Source organism: Camelus bactrianus, chromosome 16 (genome assembly GCF_048773025.1).
Source record: "Camelus bactrianus isolate YW-2024 breed Bactrian camel chromosome 16, ASM4877302v1, whole genome shotgun sequence".
Classification (NCBI taxonomy): Eukaryota; Metazoa; Chordata; class Mammalia; order Artiodactyla; family Camelidae; genus Camelus; species Camelus bactrianus.
Window position 1 is genome coordinate 45477166 of NC_133554.1, and position 17202 is coordinate 45494367.

At 46.2% G+C, this 17202-nt stretch overlaps 1 protein-coding gene across 3 annotated transcripts in view; it reads right to left on the reverse strand.

The window, feature by feature from the left end:
- Nucleotides 1-3400: 3400 nt before the first annotated feature.
- Nucleotides 3401-17202, reverse strand: part of KANSL1 (KAT8 regulatory NSL complex subunit 1) — a 164330-nt gene continuing 150528 nt past the window's right edge. For all 3 annotated transcript variants that reach the window (XM_074343409.1, XM_074343410.1, XM_074343407.1), the window contains 8 exons: nucleotides 12031-12213; nucleotides 11352-11540; nucleotides 10870-11018; nucleotides 7543-7664; nucleotides 6853-6910; nucleotides 6538-6650; nucleotides 5519-5771; nucleotides 3401-5169 (listed from right to left, as the gene is read on the reverse strand). In XM_074343409.1, the coding sequence (XP_074199510.1) occupies nucleotides 4942-5169; nucleotides 5519-5771; nucleotides 6538-6650; nucleotides 6853-6910; nucleotides 7543-7664; nucleotides 10870-11018; nucleotides 11352-11540; nucleotides 12031-12213 (1295 nt within the window). In that variant the 3' untranslated portion in view covers nucleotides 3401-4941. The remainder of the gene's footprint in view (nucleotides 5170-5518; nucleotides 5772-6537; nucleotides 6651-6852; nucleotides 6911-7542; nucleotides 7665-10869; nucleotides 11019-11351; nucleotides 11541-12030; nucleotides 12214-17202) is intronic.

Sequence of the window (17202 nt, forward strand, 5' to 3'; positions counted from 1 at the left end):
CGCATGTATCTTGAAATGCTTGTAAAGAGGTTCTAACCCACCTTCATGAGGTTCCTAGATGTCTCTCACCCCCCCCGGGACTTAGCTCCGGAAGGCCAGCGTGGCTCTCCCCGGTGGGGCCTCTCAATTTTTGAAAGGCTTTCATCAGCACCTGGGACCCAACAGAGACCAGACTGACATCTGAGAACCCTCAGCTGAGAAGCAGGCCTGAAGCACGGGAGGACAGAAGCTACGGTGCCCCCTCCCCGCCCCCAGGGCTCCCCATTGTCAGGCAGAGGCTGGTGTGTCTTATGGCTGGCCTGGTTTGCAGCATGAAGATGGTGCTCTCTGGGCCCCACAGCCACACTGAGAGAGGGTCTTCTAGCTCCCTGCATCATGGGCGCCAGCTGTGGAAAGGTCTACAGCCCACCCCTCAGCCTGGGGTCCAGCTCCAAGCTCTCCCTCAGGAAGGATGGCCCAGACCTCCTCACCTAAGGCTCTACGACCACAGCAGGGATTGGGATGGATTGCCTGCCCTGGACCGGCTCCTGGGGCCTGAGCTGCCTGAACGAGGAAGGGTGATAAGTCAGGAGATACCATTTCCAAAGTCTTGGCCAGAGCCCCCACAGACCTTGCACCAGTCCCATCTCCTGCCATGGGGAAAGGGAAGCAGCCTTTGTAGAAATCTGCTGTTTAAAAACAAAAAATCAGCCTCAGGCCCAGTTCTGCCACATCCAATTTGGGTATGGTTAAAGGCAACCCTGAAAGGTTGGGTGGTAGGAGTCCAGGGCTGAAGGCTTCATTTGCCGCTAGAGCTTTCCATGCAAGGGATCATCTGGGCCCAAACCTTCCCACTGTGAGGCTCTCCTCTGTCCTGAGACCCAGCTGCTTTTAGGAGGGTTCTGAGGAAGAGAAAGGAAAGGTGGTGTCAAGGTTTGGTAGCTGTTGAGAGATGCGGCCCATTACTGCCACCCATTTCGGCTGCGTTTCTTCTTGCACCTCATCCTGTGGTTTGTGCCCTGCTCTTCAGTACTTTGCGGTCTCTGGAGTCTCCCATTGGGTGGGCTATCTGGATCAGCCTAAAGATCACAGTTTAGGCTGATCAGGTCAGTGCTGGCAGGGAGTTTGCAAAGGAATGCTGCTGGCTTATAACCTAAAATGAGGACAATCCCCCCAGGGCTGGGCACTTCCCCACCCCCTTTTCCTCCAGTGTCCCTTGGGTGGGCTAGATAGGATATGCTATATACCCGGTTCCTTCACGCTCTCCACTCACTTTAGCCATAGTTCCATTTAAATTGACTTCAATGGTGAGACTGTATCCTTTTGCAGTTGCTTGTTGAGCTCTGGGGGTGGGGTGGGGGGAGGACCCTGTAAGATAGTTACCACTGGGCAAAGGGAGGGTCTCGGAGTGCAGCAGTTCCACTGGCAATGCCAGTTCCAGTGGCCTTGCAACCCTTTTCATGATTTCAACCACATGTGCTAGAGGTCCTTGGGATTTCAGCTTTTCACTGACGGGTGCAACAGGCTGCCAGCTGGTTTCCATCTCCTTCCCAGCCAGGTGCAGGCAGTGAGGCCTGTGGAGGAATCTGGAGATATGGTTGCTCTGGCCCGCTGCCCCTTTGCAGGGTCCCAAGCCCACAATCATGCCTTCCAAATATGCTGGCATCCTTTCCTCTAAGTCGTTGGCACCTCTATGTCACCTTTCCCACCAGCTCTGGACACACAACCAATAATTCTAGCAGCTGCCAAGATCTCTTCACCCTTTTATCTTTGTCCCTCAAGGAAAGCCAGGAGGTGGGGATGAGGGCAGAGGTGGAGGTGGTCATCAGCTTGTCCCATCTACAGATCTGTAGCTTCAAGAGACTTCTGGTTTCTCTTGAGCTTTGAAAAGGGTTACCCTGGGCACTGACCCAGGGTCTCACCTCCTAATGGACTGAGCTCCGTGCATTTGCAGTGTTGGGCAGGACAATTTCTGGCACTTGCAAGTCCCATGATTTCTTTGGTAATTTTGAGGGTGGGGGGAAGGACATGAAACCATCTTAGCTTAGCTTCCTGTCTGTGAATGTCCATATGGTGTATTGTGTGTTTTAACAAATGATTTACACTGTTGCTGTATAAGTGAATTTGGAAATAAAGTTATTACTCTGATTAAATAAGGTCTCTGTGCATGGATTCAGAGGACCAGAAAATAATACAGGATGTATGATTTCCAAGTCCTTTCCCAGCCTGAGAGATCTTAGCTCAGGAACACCAATATCGTTAAAAGCTGCGCATCAGGATTTACCACCTGGCTTTGGGGCCCTGAAAGAGAAAGGAGAGCTCTCAGACTCGTTAGACTTTCCATTGATTCTCCCATCGTGGTGCTGGCAAGCCTCCCTGGTCCACCTCAAAGGGCAGTACCCTTGTACTGGGTTCACAAGGCTGCACTCAAGTCTGTAAGACCCATACCTTAGAAGGCTGGGGTGGCTGTGTGAGACCTTTTTGTCCCTGGAAAATAGCCTAGAGGTCTGGGGCTGAAGCAGAATGTTAGGCCAGTCACCTGTATGGGTAGCTTAGCTGCCTTCTAGGATACACAGCTGCCTTCCTCTCGGAGCCTTATTACAGACTGGAGAGTGAGTCTGCTACATCAAGACAGGGGTACCAGATAGCCCCCAGCAATGCCACAAAGGCAAACAGAACAGAACCCATCATATTAATTACTGTTCCTTAGTAATTAGGTCCAGGTTGTAACACTGAACCCTTTTTCACACAAAATTTCAAAATATTTACTTTTCTCAGCTTTTCCTGATGTGCTTTAACCACTGCAGACTTAAGTAGAGCAGATCTTAACTGCCACTCCAGAAGCAGCAACAGGGCAGCCAAAGAGAAAGGCTACTTAAGAACTCGGGGCTTTCAGAACCAGACAGGCAGCCTCACTGGCCGTTTCAACTTGACTGCCAGGAAAGGAAAAAAAGTAAAGAGAGAACCGGGCCTACCCACTCACTCATCTTGTACAAAGACAATCAAGCACTTAGCTTCCTCAGAAGAAAGATGCTGGTTCAGGCTCCATGCAAAGTATATACTTTCTCAATGACCTCAATCCCAGAAAGGGGGTGAAATATCCATTAAAATGTCACACTGCTGGCCTCAGTAAAGGAAAAAACGTTAAGAGCAATGGATTAATCACTTACATCCAACAAAAAGAAAAAGCAGGTGTTTTACACAGACCGCTTCCTCCTGGCATCCCTCATCTCCTCCTCCTGTGAAAACCACCACGCCCTCTCTCTGGTGATAATCAGAGGACCCTGCCAGGCACCCAGAAGGCAGAAGACTCTCCAGGCTCGGGGCAAGTCAGAGGGCACAGAGAACTGCTCTACCAGGGCCGGCTCCTCAGCTGCCACCATTACCATGTCCAGTGTCAAGAAGGGCCTGGCATACAGCATTCTGTAACTTTTTTTTTTATTTTTTTTTTTTGACTTTTTCCTTCCTTTTTTTTTTAAGCACTAGTCTGTGCTTTGCGAACAGAATCAAGACATTAACAAAGATCAGCTTCTCTGAAGAAAAGCATTTCTATAGAACAAAGACAGCTACATATCTCGCTGCCAATACACAGCTCAAAGCAGGAAAAGAAAATATTTACAAAATACAAGTTTTTTTTTTCCATTTTTGTTTTTGTTTTTTTTTTTTTACAATGCTAAAAGGGTTATTCAGAATTTTCAACCTTATAAATAGAAGAAGCACTTTATGCATAGGGATATGGTGCATTATTGTTTTTTAAAGAAACAATGACAAACCCTTTAACTTGCAAACAGAATCAAAAAAAATTCACTAATGTTGAAAATTGTGAAAAAACCCCAACCATTAAGCAGTTTGTTTACTATTTTTATACGATTACAAAAAAATGGCAAAAAAAAAAAAAGTCCTTATTGCCCCCCCCGCCCCCCTTTTTGGTGATGTGATCATACATGAAACAGGCACAAGGTTAACCCAGGGGGGTGATGGGGGAGTGATGGGAACCACAGCTAGGACCAGACAGTGTTCCACAGGCAAGGGGAGCTGGAAAAAGGGTCTGATTGACATTGACAGGGAACTGGATGGGGAGGAAACATGACCCAATGGCTCGGTCAGTGAAAACAGAATTATACAGGGGAGATGGCTGCTCATGTCCCAGAGCCCCTTGAGTCTGCAGAGGAGTGGGAACAGAGGTTAAGTAATCCTAGCCCTACCTTGATAGACTAGGATAGGTGGTAAAAACGTTCCAGGTGGAAAGACTGGTGTGTGTGTGGCGTGGGGGAGCGGATGAGAGGGCATGAAGGGGCAGGACGGGGACCTGAGCAGCCGCAGCCAGGTTACTCCAATTAAGGAGTCAAAACAGGGATGACCAAATGCAGAGGAAACCCAAATAGGTCTCCAAGATCTGGGTGACAAGGGGAAGCCATCCTGTCAGCAGAGAGCTGGGTGAGAACAGCTGGCAGTTCCAGCCACGAGGCTCTGGTAGGGGTGCTCTAGCACAAAGACGACCAAGGGGACCCTGCTGGGAGGGCAAGAGCCCAAAGCATGCTGCCCTGTCCCACCCTAACCTCAGGTAGCGACGCCGAGCTGGAGGTTCCCTTCCCTCTGCCCACCTGGCTGTCCCACCTTGCCCACAGGTGTGAGGGAGAGGGGCGATCATCCAACATCGCTAAGTCCAGTGATTCAACAGTGCAGAGGATGTGCCAGGACCAGGCCAGCAGGGTCTTATCCTGAACTTCTGTTTGCCAACTGGAGGAAGTGCTCAGGTGTGTGACAATAAAACATGGAAACCAAAAAAAAAACAAAACAAAAATCAAAACAAGAAAAAAATACCAAAGTAGAATCTAAATTCCTTAAATTCACTAAAAACTGTGAAAATTTTCGGCATATGATGTTTGAATATCAAACGCAGAGATTTCTGAAGCTTTAATGCCAATAGTTAGTGAGTCTGTTTAGATTCTCGAATCCCGCTCATCTGTGAGTTGGACGCTGGGCTGTGACTGTTGCTGCCAGATGCCGACTCTTGAGGGGAACGACGGGAGGCGAAGTGGGTGCCACCTCTGTCTCCCGGCCACTCTTGCTGCCTGAGGTGCGCCGAGTGCAGCGGGATGCCCGTTCCTGCGCATCCAGTTGGTCCTCACACTCTGCCTGGGGACTGTACGCCAGGGGGAAGGTTCGCCGCTCCCATGGCTGGACGGACTGTGGGCAGACAAGATGCCTTAGTGAAGACCAAGTCCCAGCCTATCTCCTGCTCCAAGGCCCTGCCCCAAAACACATGGACTGGAGTCTACGACCAGTCTCTCTCTCTCTCTAGAGTTCCTGGGGAGGTTTGGGAAGGATTTTCATGGAGTGGGCACCCTTTAACAACGGCTAGTTCCATGGTACCTTCAGAAAGTCAATTTCAAGTTCAGCCCCTTGTTCCCTTCAAAATGGGGGTCGGGGGGAGGAAGAGGAGAGAGGAGTTCATAAAATGAAGATCCATCTTGAGCAGGTACTGTCCCCCAGTTCCCTGCCACCCGCCAACCCCATGAAAAGGCAGTATTCTCACCTGTTCATCCAGCCCCAGCTCTGGTGTGGAACAACGGGTGTCTTCACTGGCTAGGTGTCTCAGAGCGTCCCGAGCCACAGGAGTGAGGGGGGCCGAGTGCAGTTCTGGGCTAATGGGGCTTCTGGGGGATTGACCGTGGGAGAACTCTGACAAAGAGTGGCTACTGCTGACATCAGGGGAGGCGGGTTGGGGGGTGGAGGGGTTGGCACTGCCCAGCTGGGGGGTTGTCCGGCCGTCTGATGACCTGTAAGACCTGTACACCAAGAAGTGCAAACCTTAGTGCCTGGGTAATAGGGAATTTCTTACACGTTTATTTTTGTAACGGACGGGGATGGGGAGGTGGCATGAAAGAAGCATCCCGACCAGAGGTACTGAGGTAGGCTGACACCAACAGTTCTTTCCTAGGAACTACAAATCCCTCACTTCCCCCCACCACTGTGCATAGGCAGATACACAACATGACGTCTGAGAACTGTGTACGCCTATCATCCCGAGAAAACACCAGGGCTGAACAATGCTGGGGGCCAATCCCTGGCACAGTGCCCAGTGGATTCACAGGGTAAGCAGGATAGTCCAGACTCTGAAAACCATATGCAAAGAAAAAGGCAAAAACAAGAGCCCTAAATCTTTGTACTTGAGAACGCTGAGGGCTCTTCATTGTTATTAATAAAGGGAGACAGGGTAGGACAGTTCTTCCAAGTAGCACCACAAAACCACACTCCACTGTCCAAAGAAGGTGAACTTGTGGTGGAGCCTCCAAATGCCATAGGCAGCTTGCTCCTGGAGCCCAGGAGATCACTAGAGTTTGTCAGAATTGGACAGTAACCACTGAGCAAGGATGCTCATGAGTTCCAACAGACACCAAGGAACTTCTGCATTCTCAGCCATCGCCAATGAATGAAGATGAAGAGCAACTAAGAGGCAGTGGCAACTCCACAGACACAGTTAGGGCCCAAACTCCCCGTTCACCCTCCCTCCACAGGCGCTGGGAGCCTGCGCCTGCCCCACTGCCCCATCACCTGCTGCCCCGCCGCTGGGGTGGCACACTCGTGGTCCACAGCCACCGAGCCCTCTCCATCTCCTCACATTTGGCATGCAGGGCGGCAAAGGCTGCATCAGATAGGTCCTCGATCTGCAACAGAGTACCTTCAATGATCCCCTTTCCTCCAGGGAGACAAAATCTAGAAGCAGCCCCACCCATACTAGGTTCTCCCTGGTCAGCACAGGAATACGACGGGCTTGCACTTGACACCCACAGGTCCTGAGGCGTGTGCACCTGTGTGAGTGTGTGTGTACGTGTGTATTCTTCTCAGAGGGAATGATCATGCAGTTACCTCCTCGTTCTCCTCATCAGGACTCCCCTTCAGAGACCGAAGATCAACCTCTCGCCAACTGCAAAACCAGGAAGAGACAATCATGAGATGGCAAGCAGCCTGGGGCAGAATAAATACGTCTGCAAAAGCCCGAGAGCCCTGCATCTGGAGTGACTCTGCTCTCTGCTGGGCCTCTCAGCCCTGGAGGCCGCCATGAGAGACCCCAGACTCAAATGCCCACAAGGGGCCAGAAACAGGGGAAGCAGGCTGAGGGTGGAACTAGAGCTGGGAGACTTACAAACTCAAGCAAAAGAACTTGTTTAAAGAGGACTAGCATTACTCAGCACCAGCTGATTGCTACATTTTGCAAATGCGTATACAGGGTTGCCCAATCTTTTGATTTGTCAACAAAAGCTGGAAATAAAGATTCGTATGTGAAATCCTACATTGATGCTGACAACAAATTCAGTATTTTAAAACATATTTTATGTATCAAACAAAACGTCTTAAGCCAGTTTCTGCCCTGTGGTCTGGCTCATGCTCACATAATGGGAATTACATACAGAAATAATTTCACTCTGATCAGGTAGTCTTCCTCTTAAAGAGAAGAAAAGCCTAAGGTTAGGGCCCAAAGCTCAGTGATGAGAGAAGAGGGAAAAGGGGCAGTAACAGGAAGAACAGGGAGAAGAGCTGATTATCTAGAGCCTCTACCTGGGAGTAAGGATTTCCTTGTATTGTAGTTTCTCTACACGGGTTGTTGCGGCGACAGACATTGGGATGACAATGTTGTTAATATCGAATGAACTCTCTCCCCTTCTCCTCCTTACTGGCTGCTGTAAGACAAAGCGAAGTTTAAAAGGGAGGAACAATTCTACAAACATCAAATCATACATCAGAGATTTAAAACAGGATAACAGATAACCAGACATGTGGGTCCTTGGGTGGGGCCTGGGCAGGGACAGTAGCAGCTGCCTGCACCTAGATGGTCCCGCAAAGACAAAGTTCTCAGGAGAAATACTAGGTGATCCTGAGGAATATCTCAATATCTCCTATGCACAGGTCTTACTGGCCACCTCTTTCTTCATGGGCTCACATGAGAAGACACTTCTGTTGAACTGTACATGGATGGGTGTCCTGGGGCCTTGAGTCAACTGCTGTGGTTCCTACTCCTCTACACATACTGTTACTACTCCCTCCCCCCTATTAAATCCTCCCATCTGCTCCCCCTTTTATCCCTGTCTACAACGTAGACGCAGGTAGCTCCTAAAAGCAACAATTAAGCTTAGTGGTGCCTGAGTTAAAAAGATGAATCCCCTTAACCTGAAAGATGCCCAAAGGATAGGCCCAGCTCAATAGATCATCTAACCCTGGTTGTCATGAAAGCATCTCCTCCTTGTAGATCTGAACTCTTCGGCTAAATCTGTACCCACCATCTGCTCAGTCCTTATGTGATTTAGAGCTGAGAGCTTTCTAGCTGTATCAATGGAGGTGAGTGGAGGGAAACGAACGAAGAGGACCTGGCTGTCTATAGCTCACACTCCTGGAGAAAGACTAACAAGGATCCCTATCAGAGGAGGAGGCGGGCATCTGCAGCAGTTGGGAGATCAGAGGAAGAATAAAGCTGGGAGCCAAAGGGCATGGTTTCTTAGATGGAGGGGCAAGTCCACAAGGTGCCTGTGCCCAGATAGCAAACACCCTGCCCTGAAACAGAGAGACTGGCAACTGAGCTGTGGGAGGCCAGAGGGAAACAGTGGGATGACAAACATGCTGCCATGGCGACAATACAGCTGCAAACACCTAAGAGGCTGCATTCAAACCCAAACCACCAAGGGTGGTCAGCCCAGGTTTTAGGTTAACCAGTTACCCTAAAAGAGATGAAGAGATGTCCACAAGTCTTGCCTGGCTGAGTTCTGCAGCTGAGGTTTAGTGACCTCATACCCAGAGGCCTCTGTCACCTCTGCTGACCTTACACATCCCACTACAAGAACCTGAAAGAAGCCTTAAGAGACAGCTTTCCCTGTACCTTGTTCAAGAATGAATGTGAGACTGCTGGTAGAAATGTGTATGTATTTTCCCTGAATCTTCTTGGGCCTGATGTTATAGCAGCCTAATGTTAGTATCTTCAAGTCAAAGAGACAGGAGTGGGTAGTGGGGTTCAATAGGCTCGAGTACCCATCCTATATCTAGATCGCCCAGTTCTATCAGGCACCCATTTGGTCTAATCCAACTTCTCTCTCCTGTCTAGAGCCAGAAGTGGAGGGCAGGTGCTGGGAATGGAAAGTGGTTTCCAAACCTGTCTGCACATCAGAAGCAAAATGAGTGCATTAAAAAAAAAAAAAAGTTTCAGAGGTGATTCTGATGCATCCACTGGCTTTTTTGGGAAAAACTGCCACACATACCCCTTTCCTCTCCTCCCCCATCATTTCTCCAGTGTCTTCTAGCTTCTCTACCTTATTTTAACTATCTGGCTTATCACCCTCCTTCCTATTAATAAATCCAGACTATTTAAAAAAAAATGGCAGCAAGAGTTTTAGGGGCAGCATAGTGCTATATACTAACTTTGTACTCATTAAATAATTATGAAAATTTCAAATGATCCAGGCCTAAGTTTGCACTCTCCAGACAGACGAGGGCTGGCAGGTGAGAACATACTGAAGTCTCAACAAGTCCTGGATCTCAGAGAGTATCTTCTATCAGAATTAGTCTCTTTGAAACCTTTTGGTTTTTTGAGACCCCCTGCTAATGGATCACTGTTTGTGATAGATACTACATACCTTTTAAGATAAAATTTGTAAGTATGGGAGGTGAATAAGGGGGAGGAACAAGGAGGTCTTTTGGAAAAGACTGATTTTTAAGAGCAAAGACAGAACAATGTGAATTCCCACCTTTTCACAGAAGTCTAGTTGAGCACATTTTGCGGGCTTAGAAGTTTCTCAACGTAAGCTCTGAGGGGGCTTCAAAGCACCTGCCTGAGTCACCTCGGCAATTCCCCTCCTCAGGCTCACAGTGCGCGGCGTGATGGCAGGAGGTGGCTCTGCAGTCAAGACTGCCTGGGTTTGAATCACAATTATAACCCTCACAAGTCGCCTTGCCTTATGCAATTTACTTAACCTTGGAAAACCTCAGTTTCCCTGCCAACAAAATGGGAATCTTTTATACCACCTACATTTCAAAGGGCGTTACAGGACTGACTGAGGTAACACATATAAAGCACTAAGTACTGACACAATAGCATTCATAGCATTTTATTATTACTATCACCACTATTACTATTATAACTCCTATATAAAGGACTCTTCAGTGAGCACAAAGCAGCTACAGGTGTATGTGTTCAAGGAGGTACACACTAAGGAACTAAAATATTAGAATGATATTACTGGGAATGTGTGTCTGGAATGCTCATGCAAACAGCCTATAGGGTGGAGGGAGGTGCTGCAAAAGGTGATGGGGGCAGATAGCCTGCCATTATGAGTGCACGACACATCAGTACTGCCAGGGTGGCCTGTTGGATCTGTAATTCTGCTCTGTACACCTGGAAAAACATGGGCTCTGCATCTCCCTTCCCTTGCAGGTGCCCTAGCAAGTCCATCTGCTGCTTATTCTCAGGACTTCAGCTCCACGTCCCAGAAGAGTGAAAAAAAGGAAAGCAAAGGTCTCCGATGCCCACAGGCGTATCTCTCTTACAACCCTCCTCTCATGTTTACTTCTTGGACCAACTGGGTTAGTCATAGTATTGTTGAGTCCTGTGTGAAACTCAGCCTTGCAGATCTTGAATAATCATAGATCACCTTAAGAGTCTGCTCAGCTCAGATCCATCTCCACTATGAAAAACAACTCAAGGAAAGCAATGTAACAAAAGATCATATACCACCACTTTGACTTAAACATAACACATATGTCGTGACGAGCTGAGTCCCCATAACCGTCCTGGCCCTCAAAGCCCACACTCTACACCGTCCTTGGACCCACTTGAATGAGCTGTAACTGCAGAGGGGCTGCCCTCTGCAACTGCCCTGCCAACTTCACGCAGGTACTTACAGACGCGCTGGCTGGGACCTGTGGGCTGGAGCTGGTGGGTGCAGAGGTGTCTGATGAGGCGGACAGCTGTCGCACCAAGGGACTGTGTGGTGGGTGGTGGGTGGCCGCCAAGTAGCTTGAGCTGCTCATGTCTGTGTGATGCTTCAACACTGCAGAAGTCAACACAAAAGAGGAATACATGGCTACCTCAACCAGCTCTACTTCTAGCATAAGCTCAGAATGCCAGCGATACACAGTAAAGGCAGAAATGCTTTCTAAGCCTAGAGGATAAAAAGAGGAAGCAAACTGGCTGACAGGAGGCAGGGGTGGAGCAGAGGTTGCTGTGGCAGTGAGTGACCTGCACTTGAAAGCAGTAGGGCCCCTCTACTCTGCCTTCCTAGAAAGTGAAGGACAAAGCTAGGGGCAATGAAGAGAAGCCCAGGCTGCCCCAGAAAGCCCTGAGAAGGTGCAGATGCAGGCAGAGGTGCCGGGCCTGGCCCTACCTTCACTTCTCTCAGATGAATGGTCTCGCAACCTCATTCTGCTGTGGTTTGGGTCATGCACAGGTGGCGGCGGGTTGAGCAAGCGCTCTGCTTTTGGCGCTGTCACTCGCTCCACCAGAGGCACGGCCCCCACATCGTCTAAGTGCTGCCTGTGGGTCCTGTCAGGCCGGGTTTGGTGATGGGACAGCTCTGAAGAGGGGAACAGAAAAAGAGCTGTGAAATATCTTCTGAAAAATCTTTTATTTGAGTTCCGAGCTCTTTAGTTCTCTCTAGGCCAATGATAGACACCCAGGGCAGCAGGATAGTCCCCTGAGACAGAAGCTTCTAGCAAATAACACAATGGCCAGGATAGGCCAGGGAGCCCACAGGGCCCTCAACTAGAGAAGTGTGACACCAGACTACAGAAGACAGTCTGCCCACAGATGGACCCAATGCCATGGCACAACTGGCAGTTCACTGAGCATTTTGGGTCTTGCTGCAAGATACACAGTCTGGAATGGCTTTCAAAGTCCATCTGAGAGCACCCAAGATAAGCAGAAAAAAGAAGACTGTGAGCTGGATTTATATCCATTACTTGTCACTCCCAACCCCGACACAGTGCCATGGCCATCCCAGTAACCTGAGAACATGGGAGGAACAGAAAAGTAACCGGAGGCCTCTCTGGACCCCTGCAACTTACTGGCTGTTGTTAGGAAGGAGTTGACCAACTTGTGCCTGTCTTTACGAGTTGGATCTGGCAGACTGCCTGGCATGGGTGCTCTGTGCTTAAGTGAAAACTTTTTTGGAGGTTTGATTTTGTCAAAAGGCTTGTTCTGCCACTGAGATTTCAGCATGCTCTGGAAGTGCAGGCTTGTGGGAACATCTGTAAGAAACACAAAACACTGGAGGTTAATCCAGACACCTGGGCTCTGGGTGCCTCTCTCCTGAAGTGAGGCGTGTTCACAGTAACTCTAGCTCTCCAGTGAGTAAGACCTATATCACACCCTTCTTTTATTCGCCCAGTGGCAGGATGACCCAGCCAGGCAAGCACTGTCATATTGAAGATCTGTTCACTGAAACTTTACTGAAGATCATTCTTTTATTCGCATACAGGCAAGTCACAGGTGCCTTTTATTTTCAAGTTCTAAACAAAAACAAAATCTGAAACACCTTTTGTTAGATTGATGGATTTTTCTTTGTTCATGTGTTCTGCTAAATCTGTTAACTTTATTGGTTTGAAAGATTGATACACAACACCCCATTTCTACTTTTAGAAACAGAAACATTTCAACCCACTTCTATCAACATTGTTAATCAGGACATATTCATTCAACATTTACTGTTTATCAGACCCTGTACTGAGTACTATATCGTCCCCTAAATAATAACCTCACCATTCTTCCTCCTCTTTCCTCCAACCCCCACCACCTACCTCTAGAGATTATCTAGCTTTTAAAACCTGAGTAGTTAATATTCAATATCACAAATTAACCTTTTAGACGTAATTATAATTTTTACCTTTTTTGGGGGGGGGTTCACTATTGTTTCCTGCATCCTTCCATTTTCTTAGTTTCCTTTCTTATTTTCCTAAGAATATGGCCTGAGTAATTTCTTTAGAAAAAGTATTTCTAGATTAAAACTAGTTTTCTCTCGGACCTTTAAACCCACTGCATCACAGATAAGATGGAATCTGACTCTTTTTCACTTGTAGGTGGTCTATTTCTTAAGTTTTTGAAAGACAAAACAAAACAAAGCTTGCTGTGGTATTTAGTCAGTTTGGGGAGAACTGCAATACTGAGTCTTTCAATCCATAAACATGGTGTATCTCTCTAGTTATTTAGGATTCAGTTTTCTCTCATCAGTGTTTGGCAGCTGTATAGGTCTTAAACATATTTTGTTAACTTGATTCTTTCTCAAGTATTTCATATTTTTTGACGCCATTATAAATGATAGCACTTAAAAAAATGTCAATTTATAGTTGTTCACTGTTAGCATATAGAAATACAATAATTTTTAATACAGTGACCTGTATCCTGTGATCTTGCTAAACGCATTATTAATACCTTCTGCTGCTTTTGTGGAGTCACCAGTATTTTCTACACATTGAAGTATGTCATCTACAGAGAGACTGTTCTACTTTCTTTACAATTTGTATGCATTTGATTTCTATTTCTTGCTCTATTATTCTGGCTAGAAACTCGAGTGGCAATGTGAAACTTAGATTGTCTTTTTTTATAGTCTCATTTCTGAAACATGGATACAGGTGTAGGTCTCTTTTCAGGGTTCTGAAAAGCCTCCACAGTCCGTTTTAACCTGAAGACCAGCACATCTCTCTTTAGCTCCCAGTTCCTCCTGGGCATCATTAACTACCTGGGACATACTCAAAAGTCCCAGCCCCCAAGTCCACACGCACTACTGCAACAAAGAATGAAACACCACTGCTTAAAGGAAGACGGGAAAAATCCGACTTAGCTACATTCCAAAACAAGTCCAAATTTACCAGCAGACAATGTCAGGTCTCATCCCTACTTCTGTGTCCTTTTTCAATTGGGCAAAGAAACTCCCCGTAACAGCTCCTACCCCACAGGAGTTTATGCAAAAGCGTGTGCTCTGGGCTCTTTTCTCCTGACTCTATTTCTCCACAGTTATCCTATCTGCCATCTTTCAAAACTCATTCCAAACTCTACTTAACAATGGCATGCTTTCTTTTTTCAGAATTGTTAACTTATTCTATGTAATGTATTTTCTAGACATTTAATGTGGTTTTGGCTCCCAGGAAGGATAGAAGATATATGCTCAAAGTGAGCTAGGAGTGGGGGACAGAGAAAAGGAGAATAAATGAACATTTACTGAACCCATTTTTTGGTGCCTGGCAATGTGTATCACTTAATTTTCGTAATAATTAATTCCATGATGTAAGTGTTACTATGTTCCCTTTAAACACAGAAAACAGGTGCAGGGAGGTGGATTAGGTGTCCAAAGTTACATAGTTTAGTAAGTAACAACCAACATTCAAACTCAGGTCTGTATAATTCTAAAACCCACACCATGAGATTATTCTTTGGCCTAGATAATGGAGAGGTTTTATTCTGAGGTGAAATCTGATATATCTCAAGTTATTCCCAAGGAACTGGGGAGTACAGGATATTTTTCAAAAGAGTTCTGCAGTGTAAAAAACAAAAAAATTTCTTTCCATGGTATAGACCACGAATTTCATGACACTTCAAAGAACAAGTCTGAACACTAGGCCTTTCAGGACTGGAAGGAACACATTCCCAAGTGAATAAAATAGTTCCATTCTCAGGATGATTCTCCTCAATGGGCAAGCAGCCTCAGCATCAGACATTACTTTCCAGTTTGGAGCACAGATCACTAGATCCTTAACTTAAATCAGTGAAACAAATTAGGAAAACTATTAAAGTTTTAGTGACAATAAGTATTTGTTGCATGTCCAAGCAGGAGATACCTCTATAGGAACAGTGCTGTCTTCTGAAGTTTTTTTTCCCATAATCATTGTTTCTTTTCTACACTTCAAAACAGATTCAACTATCCCAATGCCTTAAAATAAGTATGTCAGCTTTTGGCAGCCTTGAAGTTGGGGAGATCCCAGCCAGGCCAAGGACTTCAGAACTCACTGTGCTCGCAACCCTTGGACCCCACCCTAAGCCCTTAAAAACAAACAAGCAAACAAACAAACAAACAAAACAAAACAAAACTTCCCATAAGAATTGAGTTTAGAGGTATTCATGATAAAAATTCTTTGTTCTAATTCAGAGTGGTTGGGGGAAAGGCTGTATAGGAAATAAAGCATCATCTAGAGGCAGTCTAGAGGCATTCTGACAGTTGGGCTGAGCTCAAAGGTGTAAAGGCAGCTCAAGAACACTTCCTCTATATCCCAGGATGCCCCCCTTTGTTAGCAGAAAAGTTACTCCCACCTGGCAAAGGCTATGCAATGGGACTACAAAAACACAGTGATTTCATTTTTTCCCTTTTATTTTCCCTAGTCATCGTGCTCCCAAACCTGAAAATTAAGCCAGGGAGAAAAAAAGAGAGGATGTGGTTATGGTGGAAATAAGTAGCCCTGGACTCAGGTCCTGTTCCCATCACTGAGCAGGAGGAGAAAACAAGAACAAATCACTTAGCTGAGCTTGGTTAGCTTCTTCATCTATAAAATGAGGCAGTAAGATTTGATCAGGGCTGGTAACATCCTAGCACACATGCTCCAGTTCTCCCCTCTTCTGCTGCTACAGTCACAGGCTAATCGCAACACTCTTTCTATTGTACCCCAAGACCTTAGACCCGTCTCAGAAGATTAATGAGTTAATTAAATCCAGACAGCCACTATCAATCAATTCAAGTAAGCACAAGAGAGAAAAGACATTTATATGTTATTGGTAGACTAGTTGACTGCTGAGTCTCTCAACTCAAACGTTAAATCAATGACTCTTCAACTAAAATTCCTCTCCTAATCCCCTCTCCTCATTTAAACGCTCTCAAGTGGAAGCTGGCTTAAGTGTAGACCACCACCTTGTGCCCTGAGGTATTAAGCAGAATCAAGAGTAACTTACCCTATCAACCCACTGAATAAGCAGTTAGGGATAATAACAAACTATTTAAGGGACTCAGGCTGGTACACTTTGCTAGAAGTTTGCTATATTTTAACTGCTTTCACATAAGAGTGAACAGAAACTCAGTTAAATCCCCCAATCAGTGAATAAAAATGATCTCTTAGGAACTGTTGGTCTGAGTTCATGCTCTGAGTACGTAACACCACCTGGGATCCACATAGAGCTAAAGCTCAAAAATCTTAGGCTGGATACAGAGGACCTGAAAGCAAGCAAAGAGAGACAGGAAATGGAACAGGATACAATAGTGACCCACTGTGAAGAGGATTTCATACATTCTATACTTGCAGAGGTAATGGTGGTAAACTGCTATCATCAGAGAGGAGGGTGCAGATGCTTGATCGGGTCAATGACCGGAAACAGAAGTGATTATTAGTATCATCTGAGGTTACTATTCCCTCAAACAAAATAAAAAGAGACCTTGACTTCAGGCCCACCAGGGTGTGATATTCCATGATTCACTTCACTATTTTACTCATTACTTTCCACCATTTTCTGAAGCACACTTTCTTGTGCTGTTTTGTAATGCTCACTCCCTCCTCCTGCTGGTAAGTTGCAGTAGCCTCATGTATACAGCTCATTGTCTTGGCAAGCTCTCTCGAAACAGCACAGATCTTCATGGCCAGCAGGTGGTGCTCTTATTAAACTCAAACCTAAGTCATTCTTTTCCCCAAGGTTAGACATCTTTTACTTTTCAAGCTAAGGATTAACTGGCTTCATTAAAGTGAGGTAATAAAGAAACAAGCCCCTCCTTCTGGAGTACTAAATGGTTATCACACATAGTTCCTCAAATTAATGGGAGTGGTGGAGGTATGGTCAAGATGGGAGACAAAACTCTGGGATTAAGAGCTGCAATTGGTTCTCATCCTAAAAAACTATGCAAACTGGTTAGAAAATATTAGTAAAACTATATGAAAATGAAAAGTTGAAAGTCCTGCCATCTTTAAATATATTCTAGAGAAGAGGCTGCAAAGGAGTGGCCAGAGGTCAGGTCTGGAGCACATGTTTAACTCATACAGTATTATGTTGACTGCTGGTCCTCATTATTACTTGCTTTTCTATGCAATGATATACAGGTGAATCTCAATACTTTAGGAGGTGCTGTTCACACAGAATAATAGCACCCTTTGGAACTTGATATCTTTGTGGCCCTGGGAATCTTCCAGTATACAAATAGATTGCATTCTGAATGTGGCAGCCATTTGGATCAAATCAAAATTATGCCAATAGGAACAATGCTAGATACA